Source organism: Nematostella vectensis, chromosome 2, assembly GCF_932526225.1.
Source record: "Nematostella vectensis chromosome 2, jaNemVect1.1, whole genome shotgun sequence".
NCBI lineage: Eukaryota > Metazoa > Cnidaria > Anthozoa > Actiniaria > Edwardsiidae > Nematostella > Nematostella vectensis.
The window spans coordinates 19,245,232-19,269,947 of NC_064035.1; the positions used below are offsets into that span (position 1 = coordinate 19,245,232).

Here is a 24,716-nt window from a genome sequence, read left to right on the forward strand (position 1 = left end):
TCCACTTGTTAGTATTGCGAGTTACCACAATACCGTTCCCAGATTTGTGCCTCCTCCATTTTAAAAGAAGGGTTAGGGCCGTCTTTGGGACCTGGTTAAGTGGGCCTTAAATGTAGGGGTCTAAGGACAGTATTTTTGTGAACCAAATATTTTGGGACATGATATGGTGGCCGCTGAAAGGCGTTTACTATGTTTCAATATGGCTACCAAGGGAGCCGCCATTGTTATTCCAATCGTAAGAGCCTAGTGAGAGGCCTTAACCATGAGGCTTTTTCTAGATGAAGGAAAACACAGATAGTCATATTCATGGCTGTATTCTATATTTATTCCGATTCGTAGTATTTACACTCTTTTTACATCGCAGAGAATCACAAATTTGGCCTCCATGTCTTTCGGAGGTTGTCGAGCATTGGAATTTCTTATCATAAAACAACTAAAAAAGAAACTATAGTTTTTATCTGAACATGCCTTTCCATTCAAAACATAAGACAATAGTTATTTAGACTTGAGAAAACTTATAAATACATGTTAATTGATAGATGATTTTAATTTATCTGTTTAGGTTTGGAAATAGGTATAAACTACTGCTGTCGTACTTTCTGGATTAAATTAATTTAAATATTCAGATATCGTGAGCCTCAGAACAACTTTTTCTGTCGCAGATCACCGAAAATTATTTAAAAAAATAGGAATAATGGTAATTTCTGTGGTAATGCTGTTTTGACCCATGCATGTGCATTTTATTATCAAATAAAGTACACAGTCAATCAAGATGCATGGCGTCAAGATGAATATGGCGAAGGTGGTGATGCCATGTGAAGTTCAGTTAGGAGTGGTGGCATCTTAGTGGAACAACACCCTTCTGGATTCACTTGTGCTCGATGCCTAAACTTAAAAAAATAATAGCTTTTATCTGTGCGACTCACGTTACTACTCATTTACCTTCGTCTGTTATGTAAGTTTTTATCTTTAAATTAAGTGTTCATGTTTTGAAGTGACTTGGCTGATTATTATTTCTGCATGTTATTGTCGTCATAATCTAAAATCTACATCATAGAGGAAGTATAAAAATTCCCCTGTATATTCGGGTTGCCCGCAATAGTGCTAGCCGGCACTTGCCCGGGGTTATTCGCCATATATGGGTATTCCTGGGACGAGTGGTGGTACGCGGACGGTGGTGGCGGTGGAAGGAGCCTGGGACCTGATGATCCTATCGCGCATCCCGCGTTCATCATATTACCCATCATACTATTCATCATGTTAGGCGGCTGATAGTTCGAGCGCCCCATAGGCATTCGCATATCGACTGGGGGCTGTTGCCATGGGTTACTGTTAACGTAGTGCGATTGAGGCGGTGTTGCTGGTTTGTGCTGTTCCGCCTCTGGTGAAGGTGATTTCCGTTTGACAGGTTTTGGAGATTGTTTGGATTGTCCCTTGCTTAGCTGACGCAGTTTCGCCCTCCTGTTCTTGAACCATACCTACAGAAACAGAAATAGGGTCTTAAACAATAGCGTAATGGTCTTTGACGATTTCACCTGCTTTTAGCACAAGCAAAAGAAAAATCAATTTAGCATAAAGAAAAATCAAATAAGCATGAAGAAAAGTCAATTAAGATGTTAATGTTAAAATTGCGCCGTAAATTCCAATAAAAAGTCATGGTGAATCCTTCATTTTTCAAAGGTAGTTCAAATGATTTAAAAAGACTCCCAAGCCATCAATTGTCTGTCTGACCCTAAGGACAAGCAATTATTATTCTTTCAAAGTGTCAGGGGCGTGTCTAGAGAAAAACGCAGGGTGGGGTCCCGAGTAGTGATGCACTGACCAAGGCGTCCTTAGCTCTGGTGATAGGTAACTAAAACTATCTAGAGACTTTTCAACCCAAGTACAAACATATAATCAACACTCTTCTAACCTAAGACCTAAGTTAAAACAGCAAAAAGATGTCTGCGGTGAGACGAAAGTGAGACGTGCGAACGATATGAGAACTAACGCAATTCAGGCACAAACTTTTTGGCTATCATAAAGAGAAGACTTGTCATTTTTTATATACAACGTAATATCCAAACATTTGAATATTTTGTGGCGCAAAAAGAATTATAAATGCCTTTGTTTAACTCAATTTGGTCTTGCTAGCTGCTTAAAGTAGTGTTTTCTATACTTTAGATTGCAGCATTCAAATAACTTAGCTCTGGTATAGGTAACTAAAACCATCTAGAGACTTTTCAACCCAAGTACAAACATATAATCAATACTCTTTTAAGCTAAGACCTAAGTAAAAACAGCAAAAAGATGTCTGCGACGAGAGCAAAATAAGAAATGCGAAAAAAAACTTGCATTCTCGGCCATGATCACGCAGCACGATCTTTATGCATTTCAACATTCCATTAATCATAAACACATTTCCCCGCTTTTTGAATTCCTAGCCGTGAAAGCAATTTAACATTCCCTAAATTGAAAGGCAAAACGCGCGCGCGCGCGCCAAACCTGATGACCCATGATGCATTGCGTGCTGGTTCATGTCATCTATAATAAGCAAGGTATGAGTTGGCTTGGTTGATTCTGTTTTTGTGACTAAGGCTCTCCCTCAGGCGAATACAGGGATATTCTCATGTATACAACCATTTGGGTATTATTACGTATATGGGAATTCTTTTCGGATTAACGATTTCTGGATATGACAATGCAGTCTCTTCTTGCCATATCGTTATATCAAGGTTCCTCTATGTACATCGTTAGTTTAAATCCCTAATATAGACGATAACCAAAACGTTCTTGCAATCGAATCCTAAAATTGCTTGCTCTTTATTAGTTTTGGTTTAGTCAACCCAAATAAAACCATTGTGCCTGTAGGGTTCATACCTGCTTCTCTTAGTGGGTGTGTTAATTCGTTTGCTTGCCCTATACTCATATACTATAGAAATCGTGATTCAAAATATGTTTCGGAAATAAATAATTTGGGAAAACAGCTCCAATTTGCAGTTCCTGCCTAAGCCTTTTTAAAAATCCATCAGACGGACATCAAGCTATACAATTTTCTAAAACGAAATCGCCTTCTCTCACTTTGCTTTTAAAGCTTACCTGCACCCTTGACTCGGGAAGGTTGATTTTAATGGCGACTTCTTCTCTCATGAAGATGTCGGGGTAACGAGTCTTGGCGAACAGCTCTTCTAGAATCTCAAGCTGATTTTTTGTGAAAGTCGTTCGTTCTCTTCGTTGTTTTCGAGGTGGACCTTAGAAAGAGAAGTAACATTATATTTTGATGACATATATAATTATATAAATTGGGAGAAATCTTGATTTTTATTTTGAAGATTTTGAACAATGACCCCAGCAAAGTTTCGTGTTGAGCTCTTTTTTTCGTATTAAAATAATAAAGGGACAGCTTTTTTAGGAAGGATACTGGGAAAGCCATCTTCGGGCCATCGTTCGTATTGCCGATTAAACTGGATTTTTTTTTATGAGAACTAACACAATTCAGGCACAATCTTTTCGGGTATCATAAAGTGAAGTCTTGTCTTTGATATACAACGTAATATCCAAACATTTGTATATTTTGTGGCGCAAAAAAAATTATAAATGCCCTTGTTTAGCTCAATTTGGTTTTGTTAGCTACTTAAAGTAGTGTTTTCTAGACTTTAGATTGCAGCATTCAAATAACTTTGTATAGAGGAACAGTGCTTATTGTGATTTAAAAATTCTAGAGGCTCAGTACAAGATGGAGCTCCAAGGGCGATTTTGTGGATTAGAAAAATTATATATATGAAGAGAAGCCTAAAATAGATATCTTTCGACGAGTAATTCGTTACACCTAAGAAACATGTATATATCGCCATTTTACGAGCTTTATTTGCTTATTCAATTTGCATGAAGAATTGGTAGGCGGAGAAGCGATTAGTCTTCTCCGCCCTTATTATTGTAATCGCGTAAAAGTAAACTGCTATTATAGTTTGAATTTCATCAAACTGAATTTGCCAATAAGGCATGTAAAAAATCTGGAAAAATGTTTGAATATCGCAGATGCGTATTCTAGAACCGTTCGCTTAAACAGTACTTATGTGATCTCTCAAACTGTTCTTCTATTTTGAGGAAAGCCCCTAGCTAAAAGCTGACATCTATGACTATTCGATTTGTTTGTCAAGCTTAACTGTAGCAAATAGAAATAAAATGCCAGACTGGATACTGTTTAGAGATTTGTATCACTGAAAAGAAGTGAGAAATTTGAGAAAAAATTCGACGAATGTTGATTCAGTGCCTTGCACATTTTAAGATTTGCTCAACTTTTCGACGAATATATAGCCCCTTTTGACAATATATAGGGCATAAAAAGTAACGTATTCCGCCATCCTGTTAACTTTAAGTGTAACATATCCTTTGTGAGTATAGTGAATGAATGGATAGTGGTCGTGTTCTGTTTATAAGCCGACAAGGAGAACGCTTTTTACCGCTTCTTGCGCCTCTCCAAGGAATACAAACATAGCCCTTGACAATCACTCATTTTATAAAAGAGCTTTAGTCTTTGTGTAACCCCTAGGCAAATACCAGAAAGGAAACAATAAGTATAGAATGTAAAAGGTTAAAAAAAGCTGTATTTTTAGAAGTCTTGCGACCACTGCTTTGACGTCCAAATAGCGTGGTAGCAATAGCCTTGCTCACGTTGCCTTGTTAATGATTACTAGGTGTTGTTCCAAACAAGCAAATATACCGTTTACGATTTCTCAAGAAGACAAGGCTTTCTTATTTGTGAGACTTAGCGTCAAACCTTAAAGAAGAACCTCATTTTTTTTTTACTTCAGTTCTCAAAGATGAGACTTATCTCGACCAGAAGGCTTTTCGATCCAGGACAGAACTTTGATTTCCTGATCTCCAAGCCATCTTCTCTTATTCGTTGTTTCTGGCTTTGAATCTTTGTTCTCTTGCCGAATGTTCTATACAGTCTAAAAAATGACCATTTGTTCGTGAATTTGTTCTGTTTAGTGCTAACTGTGTTTAGAAGTTGCGATTCCAGCTCGTTATATCCCGGCGCCTTTGTTGATGACTGGTTCACTGGTAGCGCTGTAAACTCCATAATTCAATTGCAATTTGAGTGCACAAATTTTCTTCATAATGGCTTACTGATAAAACTATGACATTAAGCACAAAGTCAGGCAGCTTGAACTTTTGTATGTGGTTAAGAAATTTTCGTCAATACGGCCCAGGATGATATTTGTGTCAAACAACTTATGAGATCTCTCTCCAAACGCGAGGCAAAATGCTCGCATCGGTTCTTCGTTCTCATCCAAATTTAGTTATTCCGCGAGCTAATTTTTCATTAATTTCCCAAACCTCAGCGTCCCAGGTAGAAAAAGTAAGAGATCTGGCTTGAATAACATACAAATTAAGATGTAATCCTTACCAAACATTTGTCCATGTGCTTCGGGGCTGTAGTAGTCGAAGTTCGGAGATGGGTAGTTGAGTCCGTTCATAGGGTACGGAGGCAGGCGGCCAAATACTCCCGCCATCCGGAGTGCTCGTTCTTGCTCGGTATCGAATCTACACTGGAGAACAAAAGTTACTGTTAGAATTACGGATGTCGCTACGCGTAGAACTAGTGCACGCTAGTAGGGGCTTCCGAATTTTGTTTGTCTTCGTCACTGCCTTGCAAAAGCTGTCAACATAATAATTAGGCATTAAAACAACAGGGAGCACATTGGTGGTATGGCATATTCCAAGCTCTGATAATAAATTGAGTGAGGCATCCTGGTGATTGTGCGAGATAACGCCATTAATCTAAGCTATAGCCAGCCATTTCAAAGGCCGTGCATAGCGGTACTTCGTTTTGCGCTTAAGCAGACCTCGATGCCCGTACCTGACTCTAAACCTTCTTAAAATAGGAATAAGCGTCAGTGTGATAAGAAGAAAGCGAGAGATTGCGTGCAGTAGGTAATTTGATTCATATACTCCTCACTGCAGCAGCGGTAGCACCTCGCCAAGAGTTTCACTGTTTAATATCCAACTGTATCTACGTAAGAGGAAATGGCTAACTTCCCATCACAGCAGCATGTCTTATTTCAAACAAAACAGCTACAAAGGACGGAGTTGATTGACAGAGCGATGACCTATGGTTTAACATGCCAATACGCCACAACCACAGACTAGAAGTTCCAACAGCTACTTTCGAATTTCTTGACACTGACAATCAAAGTCGACCTTGACAGCTACTCGCCAAATGCGTGGCAGCTCATAACAGAGAAAGTGCTTTCAATTACTGACAGCGACAGATTTGATCAGTAAGAATCACTCCCCAAAATGGTCAGCTATTGTGCTGAAGATTTTCAGGGCTATTAAGCGGTCGAGAGACGTTATTTAGGGAAACCCTAGCGATAGGAGGTCAAGAGAAGGGGAGGGGAAACCTCTCAAGTTTTTAGACAGCGAGACAAATGTACAAGAGGAGGTGGTTTCTTTACTGTTTACTCATGTTTGTGATCTGATAGACTGATACTAAACAGACCTCATCTAGTAAATGAAACTTTAAACAAACAACTTAGCCTAATTGTGGGGGCTTGTAGCATCGCACTCAATAAAAACCCATTTAGGTGTTCAACCTGCCACGGTTTGTGACAGTAATGTGACACGTGTCAATCATACTTCTATTTGGTCATTTTAAGGCTTATCTTATCTCACAGACTCGCTAAATGCAACACGTGCTATTCTTCTCTCGGTTTTGTCGCAGTGTTAGACTGTGCCGGGGCAGATTGACGAAAAGTCACGTCAAATCCAGTTATGTTTGCGCGCTTTTGATAGATAAATCCCGCTTGACCAATAAAATAGGCCTGAAGTATGGGACTTACTAACCTAATCATATGCGTTCTGATCTCTACACTGGTCTAAGTGTTTCCGGTTTGATTTTCCGGATGTTTCAGTGCGCTCGGAATTTCTACTTGTGACACAATACAGGCACTAACCAAAATGACTGGCAGCTACTTATCAAAATATCGAACATTCGATCACCTAGTCATGTTTCTTAAAAACATGTTTAGGTATTCAAAATTGGAGTATAATATGACTTAAATCTATTATTTATCTTTATAATGTTACACACAGTATTATGACCCATGTTTTTTTTATCGAAACCAGTTAGGCTTTCCAATTAGAGAGAAATAGAACACACACATAAAAAAAACCCGAAAGTTTAAAGTTCATTGAAACGGCTAGAATTGGCAATGGCCAGCCACGCCTCGGAACAAATAAAGCTGATGCTTTGTTTACACACTGCCTTCCAAAAGTGTATATTTTTATAAACCTTCCGATGCTTCTACCACATACATACCCGAAGATAACGTGCCGCTTTAACTTTAGAGGAGAGAAAGTTGTGTTTTTTCTTCCCAAGTCTTACTTCCTAAAGGACATCAATACACCACGAATTTCCGAAGCGTGGGGGAGGACCGATGCAGACGTCAACGCGTTTCTCCTACAAGACTAAAACGCGCGCTAGAGAACTCATCGTGCTTGTCAGACAAAATGAAAAACGACGTCAATGGATACCCGTGTACAGTGACAGCTCGTAATGCAATGTTAGCCTAGACGTCGAGCACGAGACCGCATTACTTTCACTAGAATTCGACATGAAATAGAAGAACCCCTTCTTGAAAAACAAGATGAAGAATATCAGAAAAATATGTGACATCTAAAACTTTGTGAGCGCGTTGTTGTGTGTTTCTTTGGCTCACAAAACAGTTTTGAGGATGTTTGAACAGATCTTTAGTTGAAACTTTTTGTTTGTATTCACACCACAAATATAATAAAACTTACACTATGCATGTGGATGTCTTACCATAGCGATATAAAAAGGTCTAGGAATGTTGACTCTATATCACAAGCCTCAACGCTTTTTACACCTTGAAAACGACATCAGTCATTTGAAAACGAAATTGATTGATTGACTCCGTATCGCTCAGTTACTTACCGATTTTAAATTGATTTGGTTATTTTTCTCGTTATCACTGCTCTGAAGCATAGAAAAGTCGCAGTGGGCTGCCATTAGCTCCTCTTTTCTTAGGAGACCCATTTAGCTCAGAATCTAAAAACCTCAATCGCGGCTATCGGTAGAATCTGGCTATTGAGTCACTCACAAATGGCGTCACACCGTCACACTAGTCGATTGCTCTGGTCGCTTAGGCCTTTTGGCGCCAATACGAGAGTTCGTCTGTTAAGTGCACCCTGTCACAATGACACAAGAATGTGCACTCGACGAAAAAATGATCAAAACCACTCAGTTTAGAAATCCTAGTTTTAAAAGTATCATCTCGCATATGCCCATTGGAAAGGAAGCATTGGTTTTGTTTATAGCTAGGGAGGGGTCTTTAAATTCGGGTATGAATAATAAATCAAAGCCCCGATAATTAAAACATGGTGATATGTATTTTCCCTAACAACGCAACGCAACTAAAGAAAGGCATAATAATGGTAATTGTCAGAATAGCTTTATGGATAAATTCAAAAGAAGGCAGTACCGATCTTGAGTTTTGTGGCATTAAAGCCTCCCAAGGCCAGCCCTTATCTAATGATACTTCTTCCCCAATCATGATGGTTAAGTTCCGACTGATATTAAGTTATGTCACGTAGGTTCGCAGGCTGAGCGTGGCAGTGGAAACCACTTCCTGGGAACACACTATTTTTAATGTGCAGAAAGGATATGACGGAAATTAGTGTTACTCAATTCTGAATATCTTCATGTATTTCTGAAAGTTCAGTCACATGAATAGGAAAAAGTAATTTCTCTCTAACTTACGACCGGATAATTCTTTTCAATCAAGCTTTTTTTCATGGCTTTTGTGTTTCGTGTATCCTTTCACATTTTGATATGTCCAAAACCATATCTTAGAAACCATTATCAGCCTACACGAGATGAAAATTTTCAAGCGGTTTTGATAGTCCTTTCCTGTACGTCAAAAATATTGGAATTTCACGGTATTCACCAACACGTTTCCAAATTTAGAGTGAGATTTCCGTTTTCGCAATCGACCTACACAGCACTGACCGGAATTAAGACAGGATTTCAAGTGCGGTTTCCCTGTGGCCTGTGGCAATGAGGATCGACTTTGGGGTGGTCTTGGCAACTTCAAGCGCTTCTCTTATCCACTTTTACAAATTTTTCCAGATCAAACAACATTGTGATATTTTGAGGGTTTTGTGAAAGGTCGCGTCACAATAATAATGGGGAAATTCGCATGCACAATCCTAACATGTTTTTTCTAGGAGCCTGCCTTCTTATATATTGTCAAAAACACCTCAATTTGACGACGAAAGATTTACCTGCTATTCTATGCATCCCATTTTAGGGCTCGTGGTTTTTCTGTGGGCGCATGGCGTAACACTAGAACGAACTAAGGGAATAAATATGAGCCTGCGGTACTATAATATTCAGCAGACATCTCCATTTAGTCTAAATTCAAGATGGCGGTTCTAAAGCGCGAGAAGACGCAAACAGAGGTACCAAACAAGTCATTCATTGATCTATGGAATTTTGCTTGTTAAGTAATTATTGATTCATTTTTGTGAAAGCCTTCCCCTAAGGCTTCGATTTGCTCGCATTGATCATTTGTCGTTTGATATAGTTGCTTGTTTTATATCTGGCTAAATTTTCTTTAGAAACAATGACTTAGAGCGTCTGCCTGTGCATTGTTTATTACCAGTATAATTATTGTTTTCATTATTGGTTTTCGCTCGTAATAGTTTTTTCAATTATAAAGAATCGTGGCAACCGAAGTAGAGCACAAGGTGTTTACAAGTTTTTCAAATGTTTAGAAATTTGAAATTGCCGCCATTTTTTACCCACTCCGATGCGATTGATCGTCTGTTTAATTTTTTATTGCTCTCTTTATAGCCTTCAAGTTCCAGTAAAAAATCTTAACACTTAAATGCCTGAAACTTTAGAGACTCAATTTCTAGGATCACTTGAGTTCTGCAGTCTCTGATAACATTTTCACTCCCTATTTACTTATTTGTTTACTTATAATTTAATTTAAGTTGTTAGAGTTGTTTGAAAATTGTTTGGCTGAAAATTTAACATTTTTGACATTACCTCCAATCAACAGAATGTAATTGCATTAGTTACCTCTAAGTGAATTTTATTACAAAGAAGAAGGGTTAAATTACAAAAAAAAAAGTCTGTCATATAGGGGAGTTAAGTTCCCCACAACCCCCTTCCCTATCTGTGCAGCCCATGAATCATGAAAAACATAGCTTGAACTAGATGTAGTTTCCAAAGAAATGTGATACCTTTATAGAAAGGGAAGCCAAAATCCTCACGCCCTTGTAGATACTTACATCACATATAATTGGAACTGATAGCTAATTGTGGATAAAGTTATGCACTAGTCAATTAAAACCCTGTCCCCCGACCCAGTATCAATTATTTTGCCGTTCTTGTTTTAAACGTCGTGGGATGTCTTTATCATTGAATCTTGAAGCATTGGAGGATAGTTTCAACAATTTTGGTTTGAGTTGCACTAGAAGAAGTCGCTGCGGTAGTACATCTAGGAAATAATGTACCATATGCCGGAGCAATAGGAGTGGGGATTGTAACAGCACAATTTCTCACAATTTCTCTTCACACAAATGTTACATTCCCTGCTATGTCCCGGGGGCCTTGTATTTTGGGGGGATATGGAGTCCAGAGTTGGGGGAGGGAGCGGTCGTTAGTTTCTATCTTTGTCATAGCTCAGTACCCCCCCCCCCCTTATCCTCCTCGGCAGGTACATATTAGAATATCTGATTCAGATACAAAGGCCTAGCGCTGAAAACTCTAGCATTCACTAGAAGGGTATTCAAAAACTAGTGTTATTAAGAGGATCTTCAATTCAATTTTAATCAAAACAAGCTATATAATACAATAATTACTATAGCCATCTATCACCCAGAGAATATATTCGCCTTACAAATAACGCCCTTAACATTCAATAATTTCTTAGAACTTGTTCCAGCTAATAATAGTGAAGATTAATCATAGTCTTTCTCAATATGTGACAGCCAGTTTGAATGTTTGTGATTTTTTTTGTGATACTTTCTTTATACTTTTTAGCTACATTTATGTGCTTTTAATTATTTAATCACTTATTTTAAACCTGGAAATTTCGAATGGTTACAAAAAAGTAGATAAAAATGATCAAATGATTTGCCATTTCATTTGAACAATAAGTTTATTGCTTGTGGGCGTTTTTTAGTTCGTTTTTTCTACATGCTTAAAATGATGTATTTTTTAAAGAGAAAACATGATTGTATACAATAGACACGACAGCAGTGTCGATTCTTTAAAAAAAAAAATCCCCTAATTTTGAACACAGTTTTGTGAAAACTCGCATTCTTTGCGAGGTCAGTTTACCGCTATTTTTCGGGGAGAAGGTTTTGTTTTTTACCCTTATTCAAAATAATGCTATTGCCTTCCCTAAACAACGATGTGTAGTAAATAGTTAGATATAAAAGTATCACCTTTTAAATAAAATGTGAACAAAAAGCCTAAGAACGATCGAGGAGAGGTCGATACATCTAACAATAGCTAACCAACAGACTTAAAACAATGAATGGGGAGAGGTCGCCATTCATCTATCAATAGCTAACCAACATAGGCTTGGAACAGCTCTCGAAATAGTTTGTTTTCTGCTTGATACAACACTAAGCTCAAGGTAGAACTAACCCAGTAGAACTCTTCAGATGCCTTGACAGTAACGCGAACATACACTCTTACCTCTTGCCAATACGGCGTCTGGTGATGCATGGTGACTTTTCCTGTCGAGTCTTGTCGAAACACACCGTAGGTTATATTCTTTTCACAGGAATCGTCGTAACTATGACACTCGTTGGCCCTATCTGCTTGTCTCTATCCCAGCAGTTTCTCTTAGTGCCTTTATGACCCAGTAGCTATTCCGTTCCCACACTACAAAATGCCACAAGCAATTGCAACTATTGTCGTTCGACCATTACGTATCGTGAAATGCGGTTAAGAAGTGTTGTCCGATATTGCGCGCTTGCGATATCACAGCCAATCCAGTACCAACACGTTACGGCTCTCTTATCAGGGAGTCATTGGGGGAACAAGAATTTTCTATTCTCTCTTACGCTTGTGTGTACCCCGCCTCTTTTGGCTCGCAGTGAATTGCTTCACAAGACTTCTATCATAGTCTAGGATAGAACTGTGCATTTAGTTTTACTCGCCTAAGCTCCAACAGACAGTATCTGAAGAGGATGTATGACGTCATTGAGAATCGGCAAAATATTTGCCATTTTCTGATTATTATACCGTTAGAGAAACGCCAGTAGCCTCACATGATATTACTGGAATACTCTGATTCGGTAGAAAGTGGCTTGACTTGTGTTAGGCAGAAATCGATCCGAATATTTCTGCATTGTTGCCTGACATATGCAGTTTTTAGTGTACTTGGAAGCCTAGGGGATTTTCAACTGAAGACGGAAGTTTCAAGAGCTTACTGTAGGCTTTAAGAAATCCTTCTTAGCTATCTTGAAGGGCCAAGAAAGAAACTTTGACACTTCACGGCCACCCCAATATGGGATTCGTATAATGCACTGTGCTTGGGGAGGCAGGCCTAGCTACGACTTCTAGCTCCAATTAGTGACCTGTGTGGTTTTGGCCGTATTTTGGTAGGCTAAATAGCTATTTTTTGTGTGCCAGTGTTAGTAAAGGGTGAGGAATTATCCTGAATTTGTTGCCTTCTTGTGTCCAGCGCCACGAGCGTACATGTCAGATGTGGAACCATCGCTTGTGGGCGTCAATGAAGTGCTAACAAAATAACTTCCTTCGATTAATTCTACACAGATTACTCCAGCTAATGCTATTTGATGGCCTGTTTTAAAGAGTCTTATTCTGGTGTTACAAGATAATCTTTCTACTTATGATAATATCCAGAAGCAACGTTATCTATTGGGGACTAGTTTGCTCACCCTAATCCTAATAAAGTCTTACGGCGATTTCTTAGACCTAGCATCGAGCCGAGCCCGGTCTCTTAGTCTCTTCTTGAAATCTCCATTCTATGATAATATCCAGCCAGTTCTCTATAGCTGACAGCCGCGGCAGACGTCTATACGTTTCGTGTTTTGTTACAGTGTGCGTGCAGGTGTCTGTGCAGTGATTGTGTTAATTGTATTATGGCCTAGTTTAATGGATTTAAACCACCCTAAGTACATCTAAATTGACTCCAATCATTTTTATCGGATACATTTTACGCCCATCTGACAAGCCTGTTTAGGTTATGTGCGACGATCTCTTTTGTCACCTTAATCGAGGTTTCGTTATTTGAGAAAAAGAAAGGGAAACATAATCTTTGAATGTGTTTAAATGAATTGCAAGCAGAGGGACCTTTAGAAGACCTAAAGAGATTTTGCATCTGTTTTCTCTTCAATACTTTTTCTCAGTGTTCCATTTGCTAAAAGCTTTAGATTGACCTTGTACACTATCCGTGACCTGGTACTAAGATATTTGCATTTGGCAATCCTATTTGGTGCAAAATGTATTTTTGTCTTCCCATAATAGTTACTAAAATTGTCGATTGCTTTGCATTTCCAAGTTTGTTGTAAAATTCCCTACCGAATAAAATCGTTAGTCAAACGTTACGCCGGTCATTTTTTCAAATGTATAAACCTAATATTAGCAGTATTGTCGTTTAAACTGTCTGATCTTAGATAATCTTGATTGCCCTCATCACGCTATCTTCACTGCTTTATATGAATTCTTTTAACAGCGGATTACGGGGTTGTCTATTGCAACGCAATCACCCCATCCAGTAATCGCTTTGCGCGCGCATGCATAGCTTTTTGTGTGTGCGAGACCCTATTTCGCGTGCCGACATCGATAGAAGATCTATCCCCACCCGAGTGTGATGTCGTTATGTTTTTAAAAACATTAGTGTCTCGGATGTGTATGCCCAATACTGTATCATATTTAGATAACAACAAAGACAAAGCGAATATTATCAAGCAGATGCGCAATTAGAGTGCTCATAAAATGAACATCCTATACGCCTACAGAAACAAAACAGCTCTTATCGTATTTGGTCTAGGAACTCGACGTCTGTACACTACATATTAACTCAGATATACACACGATCTAGACAATAAAAACACTGAAAACATGCATGACTTGTAGCTTGCGGAACAGGAGGCTTCATAAAGCGGGGCGGGTGGTGGCTTTGAGACCAAAATACGTACTTTTTGTAGCAATGTTTTTCTTTAATGTTATATTGCTTATTAGTAACTTAGTAAAAATAAATAAATTCCCTGTCACTAGTATGTATTTTTTCTCCTCGATTTCTAAACATTTCTAGCAGTGACCATGCGGCTCTTACTAGCTACTAGATCTGGCAGATCACGGTCTAGCTACGCATAGACCAAGTAGTAGAATACAAATCTGGCCGAAATATGTATTGCAGCTCCGTAAGGAGGGAGGAGTAAGGAGATACTTTTTGATGAAGAGAGCAACAACGGATTAATGACAGAAAGGGTTAGCTAATTTATTGCTTTTGGGTGGAGTTTATTTTGATGAATTTTATTTATTTTTTAAAAGTAAATGTGCTGTTCAGTAATGCCTTAAGTACTTACCCACCCCCTAGTTTATTTTGGATTTTAGTACCTCAAAATAAGGACCTACTTAGCCCTCTCCAATTATAAAAAATGGAACAAAAACGTGAGGCTTTAACATATACATATGCTAAGCATTTTGCTCTTCGATAAATAAACAAACAAAAGTATTGCAATGTAAGTTGGCCTGTGTGATTTAGTCCCTGTAAAAAGAAATTGAAAACCTTATAATAACCTACTTTGCCTAATTTGTCAGTAAGTGCCCCAAAATATGAGAACCCATTTCGCCATCAGACTCGAAAAGATCCAGGTTCTTTTACTATATTGGCCAAATATTTGTCTCAGCCTTTATTGTCATCTGTATAAATAGGAGAGTTGATATTGTGCGCCTTGGGTCGCTATAATTCAGGATTACCGAGGTATTTAGCCAACACACGTCCGGCGTCACTTGGCGATTCACGGCGCCTGACCTCACTGCTGTTTCCAGAGGATATCATGTTGACAGTGTAATACAAAAGACGACTATACGCCAACATTAGCCACGCGACTAGCAGGGGACCGTTATCAGTCCGGCCCTGACTTGCCGCCTAAACACGCGTTGATGTCAACAAAACCGTAACACCCAGCCTATACACAGCTGTATTTCTGGTCAGAGGCCCACAAGACAACGCCCTTTTACGGTAACTCTCGGCTTCGCAGTGTTTTATTGTCCGCGTTTGCTTTGTGTGAGTCAGCGGAAGGTTTCACCCGTCATGAATCACACGTTGAGCGTGACCGGAAAGCTTTGCTTATATTAGACTTGCCTGTCAGGATTACACACAAAGTACTAGCCGGAATTCTCTCGGCTCTTTCTATAGAAGGTTGACATATGTGTCATGCCAACTGGCAGAGTTTGCTCCTCCCTCTTCATGAGCCCTGACTCGTGCCATACTGCATACGATCGTGCGGAGTCAGTTAGTCCCCCTGGGCGTGTATTGAGGGGCGGGACCACGAAACATGCCCTAAGCCCCCCTCCCCTGTATGGCCCCTTCTTTCTTCACCTCCCTGACGAAGCTGTACCTTAATAGGCGTGGCTATGTATCTCACGCCACTTGCCCTGCATTATCCAGCCTTAAGCTCGGGGTGCTTCTTCTGAATTACGAATTGAGCATGGCAAATTTTAAAGGAAGTGCAAAAAAAAAAAACAGTATTATAGTCGAAGGTTAATAGCGTTTAACAAAGAGTACCGCGCAGCAAGCGGACCCTAAATACAAAAGTAGATCTATTCGTCTGGCCAGCGCCACAAGGAGCGTGCGCCCTTGCCACTAAGAGTAAGCGCATATTACTGTAGGTTGACTCTCCCTATAGAGACGTCTATGACAACATACAAAGCTAGAATGGATCTTCACTGAAACAAGAAGTCGCTGATCCCATAGCCGTTCACTTTTATATTAATAAAGACTCGACACTTCACTTTGGGCTTCTGGCGTATAATAGACATTAGGGTATCCATAACGGTTTTTCTCGCGCTTAGTATTCTTTTAATTGATGGGGTCGCTAGACTGTGTACCAAGAACGACAATAAATAGCAAACTCCCACAAGTAGATTAGCAACTTTATCTCCGCCTCTCTGTCAGTCACTTGCCCATCTTCGTCATTCGATAACAAGCCTGGAGAACTTCCTATGGACGCAATTGGTCTATCCGGCTTTGGGCACTGCAACTCATTAGACGTTCTTTGTGATTCTAAACTTACGCTGTATCTTATTCAATCGGATGTATTTTCCTTTTGTCAAAACTTATCCGAAAATAACAAATAGTGTGTGAAAAGACACCGAAGGCTCGCATGCTTTCGCCAAAGATAGATGTGAGTATGAGACAGAAAAGGAATTACTCAACATAACTAAGAAGGAAGTATTGCCAACCGCACGAGGCGAAGAAGTCGCAGTTGAGAGACCTCAAGCTGGGGCAAGCGGTATAATATCACCTTATGAAGAAGCAGATACCCGGGACAGCACTAGGAGTTTTGTCATTTGGAGATGTTAACTGTCTAGGACTCTATTTCATCTCATGTACATGCTTGGAGAGCCTTGGGGTCTGAGCTGCCGTTCAGCAAGGATCCCTTGGCCCAAGAAGGAAAATGCTGTATTCTCGAGCTTAATCATACTAACACCCCTTTGTTATCAGTTACTTCAAGGAAAGGGGGAACAAGACCCTATGCTATTTTGTAACTAAAATGATCCAAAGAGTTTTCCAAAGACTATACTACACGTATCATCTGTCACTGACAAAGCTTTATAGAAACTAACACAAGAGAAGAGCTGTTGTTGGCTCTTTACCTATTGTTGATAGTCTTCGCACAGCATTTGTTCACAGATTACTCGGTTCTGTGATATTGGTACCTCGCTGTCGTATTTCCCCAAAAATAAACGTTATTCCCATGCACATTATTGGACACTTTAACGACTAGCTTAGGAACGCCCAAACTGTTAACATTCCATATCTGTTGACTTTATAATTAGGAATACTATTTGTTATCAATTCGCCTAAAAGCAATCTGTACGTAATTAGCTATCAAGAGATACATTGTAGAAGTTTTTAAGAGGAATGTTGGAAACTTTTTCTCGAACCAATGTTTCTGATTGTAAATCACAGAAATATATGAAAAGAAAAGCACTATTAATCCACTTTGCAAAATAAATCTGACAATTGGCAATGTCTATTTATTGTCCTATATAAATATAGATATTTGAGTGATTTTGCAACCGGTCTAGCAATTAAACGTTAGAATGTTTGAAAGGGTTATTTGTCTTACGATTATAGGCATCAGGCCTCAATAATGGACTTTGGTAACGCTCCCACTTACATGCAAATAGAGTATTATGACAGGAATAAAAACAAGAATTATTGTTTTTATAACAAGGATATCTATCTCATATATCTATTATTGATTTTACAATGGGAAATAAAACTGAAATAATGTGATTATTTTGGATTAGTTTGCTTGGAATATTTCGTAAATGACGGATAGGTAAGAAGCCATTTCAATAATTTGTTTGAAATCTCTCGGCGTTTTAATATTGTTTTGTTTCGTGTGTTTCGCCCGCTTGATCACGCTGGTGGTCAATTATACTGCAATCTTTGTCTCTTGCGCGTCTCTGGGGATAGGCGGGGACAAGGGGCAGCTGTAAAGAGCCTGGTATCGTCTTTGTGGGTTTTTACTAAATACACCACTTTTTCGTGTCAAAATAAAAACGCAAGCTGAAAACCCTACATTGTCAGCTTATACTTGTGGTGAAACTCAGGACTGTCAATCGACTTAGCAGGCATGCTTGTTTCTAAAGCGGTGGGGTTTCAACCTTCTCAGTATCTCTAATAAAAACTGCCCTCGATAAATTGTAGTTCCCTAATACACACGATCTGTATGGCTCTCACTTTGTTTTGTTTTTCATCTACGTTTCAAAACAGGTTTACATTCATTTTACAGTCGTCCTAGTTTCGTCACATTGAATTTCTTAGTAGCAAAAAACAACGAGCCCCGACTCCATTGATTTAATACTAAATTGCGCCAAATGATGCAAATCAAACGATCGAGATATGTTAAGGCCCAGACAAGATACTTGCTTTCGGCCTCTTTGTAAGCGAACAATTTTTTTAGACATTTTCCGCGATAGCTCCTCTTTGTTAGGCAGTGAAACCTCTTTGTTCGTCGAAGCTGTTGGCTTTTGAGTGCAAACGGTGGTGACATTTCTTTTAGCGTTTTTAGCATCCACAGGCCATGTCAGACAGCTGCTTTGGAAACTTTCAATGATCTAGTATGTTTAGGAGATTCTGTTTGCGTGTGGCAACTCAACTCTAATGGATTTAATTTGTCAGTCTTTCTATGTTGCAATGAATGTCCTAATGTAGTAAGAGTGTAGGATTCAGACTATAAGTTGACTTTCACAGCGCATTGTATCATGTGATAAATAAAACACATAACCATGTCGCTACCAAAGAAAGAAGAAAAACAATGTTTGGGTAAAGCCTTATTTTATATCCTCCTATTTTTTTTAATTTTACCATCAAATATCTTCTCCATAACGTCGTTCGCTGAAATGCATGGCCTGCTTTCCGTCCAATATCTAGTCTCTGTTTGTAGCTGAAGGCGTTTCCCAAGCGAATCGATGCATTCAGAACGTCTATATCCTAACTAATGATATTTTGCGCTTCAAACCAAGTTCTTGTAGTCTTACTCAAGAATGCTCACGACTGCGCCTTAACCAGCAATTCCTTTTCCAATTCCTCACTTCTCCTGGTAGAATCGACATTCGTCGGTCACCTCCAACGTGTTTTATATGTGTACAGTTATACTAGTGTTAAAAAGAAGTAAAGCGCTGTTGGTGCCGAGATGGTAGCTTCTAAGCTAGATCCCCAACCACATACAGCGGCTTATCAAAAACCCGCATCTTTAAACCAAACTTAGAGAAAGTTGAGCTTGTAATTTCTCAGATTTAAGGATACGAATACACTTTATTGACTTACTGTGGATTAGCCAAGATCTCATTAGTTCGTACAAATCTTGTAATTTTTTCAAACCGACTAATACCTTGAATAGTTTGCTCAAGCGTCCTCCGTGATTTGTTTTTTAAAGATATTCGTTTAGGCAAAACTCCGTTTTTGCGAAAGAAAAGGGTCGGTTCATGCTGTTTGCTTACGGAAGAAACTTCAGTTCGTTAAATACATTTTTGTTGTCTATTTTCTCCTGAAAAAAGGATCGAAGGGAAGTGTGATGCACGTAAATGGAATTTTGCGAGTTGAGAAACTCGAAAGTGTTACATTATAAGTTCTTTTTACAATGAAATTTCCAAAACCGTAATTTGTTAGGGCAATTTTGGTTTGATATTACGACTGAACGTAGACTCTAGAAAATGTAATTGTTGGAGAGGAAAAGCTTCGGATGATTTCATAAAAGATTTTTGGAATGCGTGGAGTTGTTGTGTTCACAGGAGCCAAGGCGAATGAGCAGCAAAATGCCCTGAAGCTCTCTTGACTGTTCGAGATATAGCAAACGATAGTTCAGAAACATTCTACCGAATGTGAGTCTGTGAATAAATATTGCTTAAACAAGTGTGAATCTTTGCACTGGATTCACAAAGTCGAAATGAAATGTAAACAGGCCGATAGAGCTAACGTTTGCGAAGCACTCCATAGTTCACACTTATTAGAATTTACAGAATTAGCCACGCATACAACGATATATTGGGCTTTAACGCCAATGGCCAAAATTCGACTTCTTTGAACTTGAAACGCTGTGTTTCAAAGACTAAAAAATATAGCACTGTGGACAAAAATGTGTTCGAGAAAGAGGTATTGTTTGGTGCGTTACAGAGATCATCAGTCGTTGTTTGCTCTTGAATTCGTCAAAACAGTTAGGCAACCAACGTATACAGATCGTCTAAGCTGACATAGTAAACGTGCCCTAGGTTCCAGCGAGCGTTTGTCCCAGTGATGGCCTTTACAGCTAAGACCAAAACCAGCCGGGATCAGAATGCAGATGATTTACTAATCCGGTTACACCAAATCGCTCTAAGATCGTTGCTAAAAGAGAATTTAATGCATTCTTATATATTTTTTTTTCGACACCTTTTCCGTGGTAGGACAACATTAGCGTGTGCTTGGTTTACCTGGGGTTGTGTTGACGTTGAAGCAAAACTGAAGTAATTGTCCACTGGGCCAGCCATTACAGTCTCGTGTTAAGTCACCGTTGCTCTCAGCTAGTCAGCTATTATATGAACAAGCCCGGAAAAATCGTAACTTTAAGGACGACACGCACGTTTGATTGACATGTGTCCTTCTAGTAAAACAGAGGACAAACACATCGAGGAGTGATAGCCTTACCTTGGATTTCGCGCGTTCTGCTGTCAGGACACTCTGGTGCTTTTCTCTGACGGTTTTCCTTGGAGTTTTTCTGTCGGTAGCGGCTCTGGGGGAAAAGGCAGGGGTCTGTTTTGAGCTCTGTGGTAAGTAGGGGGCTGGTTTGGCTCAAGTGTTCTGGCCACTCGATGGACGTCCTCGAGTGATCGCTTTGAACAATAGCCACACATGACCCCTATTGTGTAGCATTTTCCCGGTGTTTATTGCTTCACGGGGAGGCTGAATTAGAACTTGGAATCCACACTCAATTGGGAGGAGAATAGGAGGTTTTCTTTTCAATTAATTGTAGACTAATTATAGCCCCTCACTTTTGATTTAAAATATAAAACCGCCAATTTTATTTTGGTCATGAGTATCTTTGGGTGATTTCTGTTTTATGTTGTAGCAGCTTTCTGCATGTTTTATTCCCAGTCATGGATATTAGCATTTCTTTAAAAAAAACTAACTTAAAACCCTCTGTTCCGCGGCTTAATTTCCGGTAGCCCTTCTCAATGTTATATGGCCCAAAGGGCGTGTTTCGCTGTCGGCTTTACAGAAAAGGGACAAAAGTTGAATGAATGGTAGTGAAAAGATTGCGAATGCTTTCTTATTTCCTGTCATAACGTTTTCACTTGGAATTGGAGTTTTGATTTCTGACAAATGCGTGTTACATTGCTTGTATTTTTCCCACTGTCTTTTAAGGGAACGCTATATTTGAAACTATTTTAACAACGTTCGATGACAAAGTGAATTTTGGAGTGCTAAACCAACATCGGCAAGTCTGGATTTTTGTTTTTATGTGGGAAATGCTTCATCTCGTTAAAGTCAATTCGAAAATTCACTTTGTAAGTTAATGAAAAGTTTAATAAAGTCCGAAACCTTGAATTTGCAGTGGTTGCAATTTAATATGCTTTGCAAACAATTTATCAACTCAAGCCCGGCTCGTTTTAAGGAGTTTTATTCATTCAATTTTAAGCAAACAACGTTTTTGTTACTGGGTCATATTAAATGCGGTATGTCGGGCACATGAAACAACTCTTGCCGACTGCCCTCTCTCGTAATCACCTAAGAATGAACCGGGGCCACAGCGAATTCCATCTAATTTAATAAAGACAGCGGCAAAGCATAATATTCGGTGATTTCTTGCCATGTGGAATCGTGGCTAATAAATTTAGTCATGCTATCTTCGAGTATTTAAGCTAATTTCTCATGTTTTTTTTTCTTCTGTCGTACGTTTTCTTGTCACTTCTGTTTTACAATTAAAGAACAGATTTCTTTCAAAATGTACAATTTTCGAATATATATATATCTATATATATTTGTATTCTTTTTTCGCTTTGACTTTGTACAAATATATATTTTTTTTTGCCAAAGAAAAAAGAACATGATAAGAACATCTTGGCTTTAACCTACGTTTCTTCCTTGAATGGAAGCTTGCTATTTGAAACGAAATGCCTCATAAGCCATATTTCAGCCAATGAGACTTTTAGGAAACTCACTTTTTTAGAACTCGACTTCGTTCGCCATTTGCTTTACTTACCCATCTTTGAATTCGTGTTTCTTAAAAAAGAAACAGACACTATTTGTTCAGTGATCTCCCCGTCAAAGCCCGACAGCGGGTTTCGTGTAATGCTGAATACTTGAAAATTTACATCTCTTAATTACTGGTAGTTTAGAATTCCGTAGCTTCACAATTTTCCTATTAAGAAATTAGATATACTTGAAATCGTTTCGAGTGAAAAATAATACCGTTTCCTTTTCTTTGAGAGGTGAAATCAACGAGAAAAGTGAATCATATCGAACGACAACCTTCTGAGACATTTCAGTACAGATTCTTTCCCCAGGTTACGCTAACTCTGTAAGATTTTAAGAGTTTACATGTCCCATTGGTACGACTCAACTTGAAATTACTTTTTGACTTGCTTGAAGAACGAGATAAAGTCCTACTTCATTTGTGGTGTGATTATTTAGATGCCGCTGTGGTCTTTCTTGGGCCTAAACCTAAACGCGGGTTTTGGCCTCAAAAGCAGGCCCCCAAATGATGGAGAACGATGGAGCTAAGGATACCACCCATGGGCGCGTTTGCATAGAAAGGAAAAAGATATATATAAATATAAAAACGGCAATTTATATAAATCCGATAGCTTGAGTTTATTTTTATTTATTTTTTGGACTATCCACAGAAATGCCCTCCTTCAATTGCGAACATTTTCACTTTACCTTTATGTCAAAGCGACTGGAGCTGTAACTGACAAGTCAGTCTAATTACCGATGGCAGTGATAAGTGTTTCCTGTATTAAAGCACCGTTTGGATTTGGGATTACAGCTTATCGTGGCACGGGCGACGTTTGACTGACATTGACGACATCGCGTCGACAGGGTGACGACCTAATCGCTCATCACAGATTAAAGTCTCTTGCACGATACAAGTCAGGCTCCCCAAACAGCCCCACCGCCCAGGCTAAATTGTTCTATAGCGGGAATTGCACTTAGTAGCAAGGAAGCCCACCACCACCGGGTGGCCGGGCCCCTGGGAGAGCGGTCTGTTCAACATTGACACACGTAGCAAAAGCAGCCCTAGTACATCCGGTGTTAACAATTACCTGGTTGTCTGTCAGGTTGGCTATCTAGCTGTCAGGATTATCTCGCTTCTAGCCCGTCAGGATATGCATGTCTCTTGTGGCAATGATATGTGGTTTATCAGGCTTGAGAGCTAAGGGTTTCTTGACAAAATGTATAGCAAATATAAGGTAGTTGTCAGGGGGTATATGCGCAAATTGTCTGTTTTGGGCGAACCATTGATAAGTATGAAATACCACTCTTTATGGTTTATTCGTATGTTATCGAAGCTTCCATAAGATTGCCGGAAAGAAATGTGTTTTTCTTGCCGTCTGTTGCTTTTATGTTTCCATTCAGGGTGCTTATTCTTAGGTTGTCAGGCTATTTTTGTATCGCTTCCGTAGGATAACAATCTTGTATTTTCCCGCCCTCCACTTGGACTAAATCTGGCCTTTTTCCTGATAAGAGCGTAGAAGGCTGGCGCCGCGTGTCCCATCAGAACTACCAGAAACCCCCTAGACTAGACTGGCCCAGCAGCACGCAGGATGGTGATTTCTCACAGTAGGTTCCCTAAACCGTGCAGAGCTTTCGAGAAAGCGACTGATGCGTTGTTTACAATCTGATGAGTGCCGTTTGACTGGTGGATTATTGGGGCAAGAGGCCCAACGCGATAACCCAAGTACACGTCAATCAAGCTAGCTGGCAGTTGGTTGGATACCACCATTCTCGTTAAGGATTATTAATCTCAAATACCACATGTTGGATACGAGTATTATCTTTGAGGGCTAATCTAATACATACAGTGGCTTCTAGAACAAACCCGTAGCTAAATAAGCGCGATTTTGATATTGCGTTAGACGCGAGACGTACGTAGTTGTGTGTGCATATTTTACCCGTTGAATTAGAAAATCGAACATTCGTATAATATTCGCTGGCATTTATTACATTCGTGTGTCATGCTCGTTTTCTTCGGTAATTCAAGAAAGTCAGTCATTTTGTTACACGTAGATACGGCACCAGCGAAAAGCTGAAACCTTGTCCACAAGGAAGAGGACCCCGTCTTGACAAGCGACATGCTCCTCATTATATGTATCACTTCCTTAAACGCTCAGGCCTTACACACGAAATGATATTCCATTCTTATTTGTTTTGCTTGGATTTCATAATTTCCAGAGATCAGCTTTGCACCTCGACTAAATTCCCGGCGAAAATGAAATATTTGAAAGTAGCATTTTCACTACTCCGGACCCCGAGGGTGGCTGTGATAGCGAGATACGAGGTTAAGGTGTATCGCGTTTATATTGATGGGTGCTGATACCTCGCCTGTTAAACTCACCATTAAACTAATTTTCAAAAGTAAAAAAGTTGTTATTGCTGTTTTGTGCGATTTTTATAATCGGGTGTTGCTTCTAGCATCAAGCACTGTGGGCGTGTTAGGCTCCATTGATTGCTCTTTGGATATAATCTGTTTAAGTTTTACAAGTCTTGACCATCATTTGACGTGGGGCTCGTGTCAGAGGTTTTTTTTCTTAGCGACTTATGATTGGAAAGGGGAATAAATCAACACACTCGCAATCGCTAGAGTGATTTAGTTTCGAGCTTCGGCGCTGAAGTACTTTTTAGATGTGTATTGTTAATGTATATTTAGATGTGTGGAATAAAATTTCAATCAGTGTCGCTCTCGTTCTTTTCTTTTGCCACACCTATACGCATAGCAAC

The 24,716-nt window shown here is 39.3% G+C and overlaps 1 protein-coding gene and 1 long non-coding RNA gene across 8 annotated transcripts; one reads left to right on the top strand and one right to left on the bottom strand.

The window, feature by feature from the left end:
• Positions 1-303: 303 nt before the first annotated feature.
• LOC5525247 (homeobox protein OTX) lies at positions 304-21,996 on the bottom strand. 7 transcript variants are annotated; one of them, XM_032375631.2, is made up of 5 exons: positions 21,979-21,996; positions 20,424-20,508; positions 5,393-5,534; positions 3,079-3,230; positions 304-1,478 (listed from the first exon to the last, which is right to left on the bottom strand). In XM_032375631.2, the coding sequence occupies exons 3-5, from the start codon at positions 5,496-5,498 to the stop codon at positions 1,047-1,049; spliced, it is 690 nt and encodes a 229-aa protein (XP_032231522.1). In that variant the 5' UTR covers positions 5,499-5,534; positions 20,424-20,508; positions 21,979-21,996; the 3' UTR covers positions 304-1,046. The 7 variants fall into 7 exon arrangements, with proteins under 7 accessions (XP_032231522.1, XP_032231519.1, XP_032231520.1 ...); XM_032375628.1 differs by lacking the exons at positions 20,424-20,508; positions 21,979-21,996 and adding an exon at positions 20,210-20,305; XM_032375629.2 differs by lacking the exons at positions 20,424-20,508; positions 21,979-21,996 and adding an exon at positions 11,723-12,327.
• On the top strand, positions 20,435-24,674 carry LOC116614540. Its single transcript, XR_004294610.2, has 2 exons — positions 20,435-20,545; positions 22,622-24,674. It is a non-coding gene; the product is annotated as an uncharacterized LOC116614540 (long non-coding RNA).
• Positions 24,675-24,716: the final 42 nt, after the last annotated feature.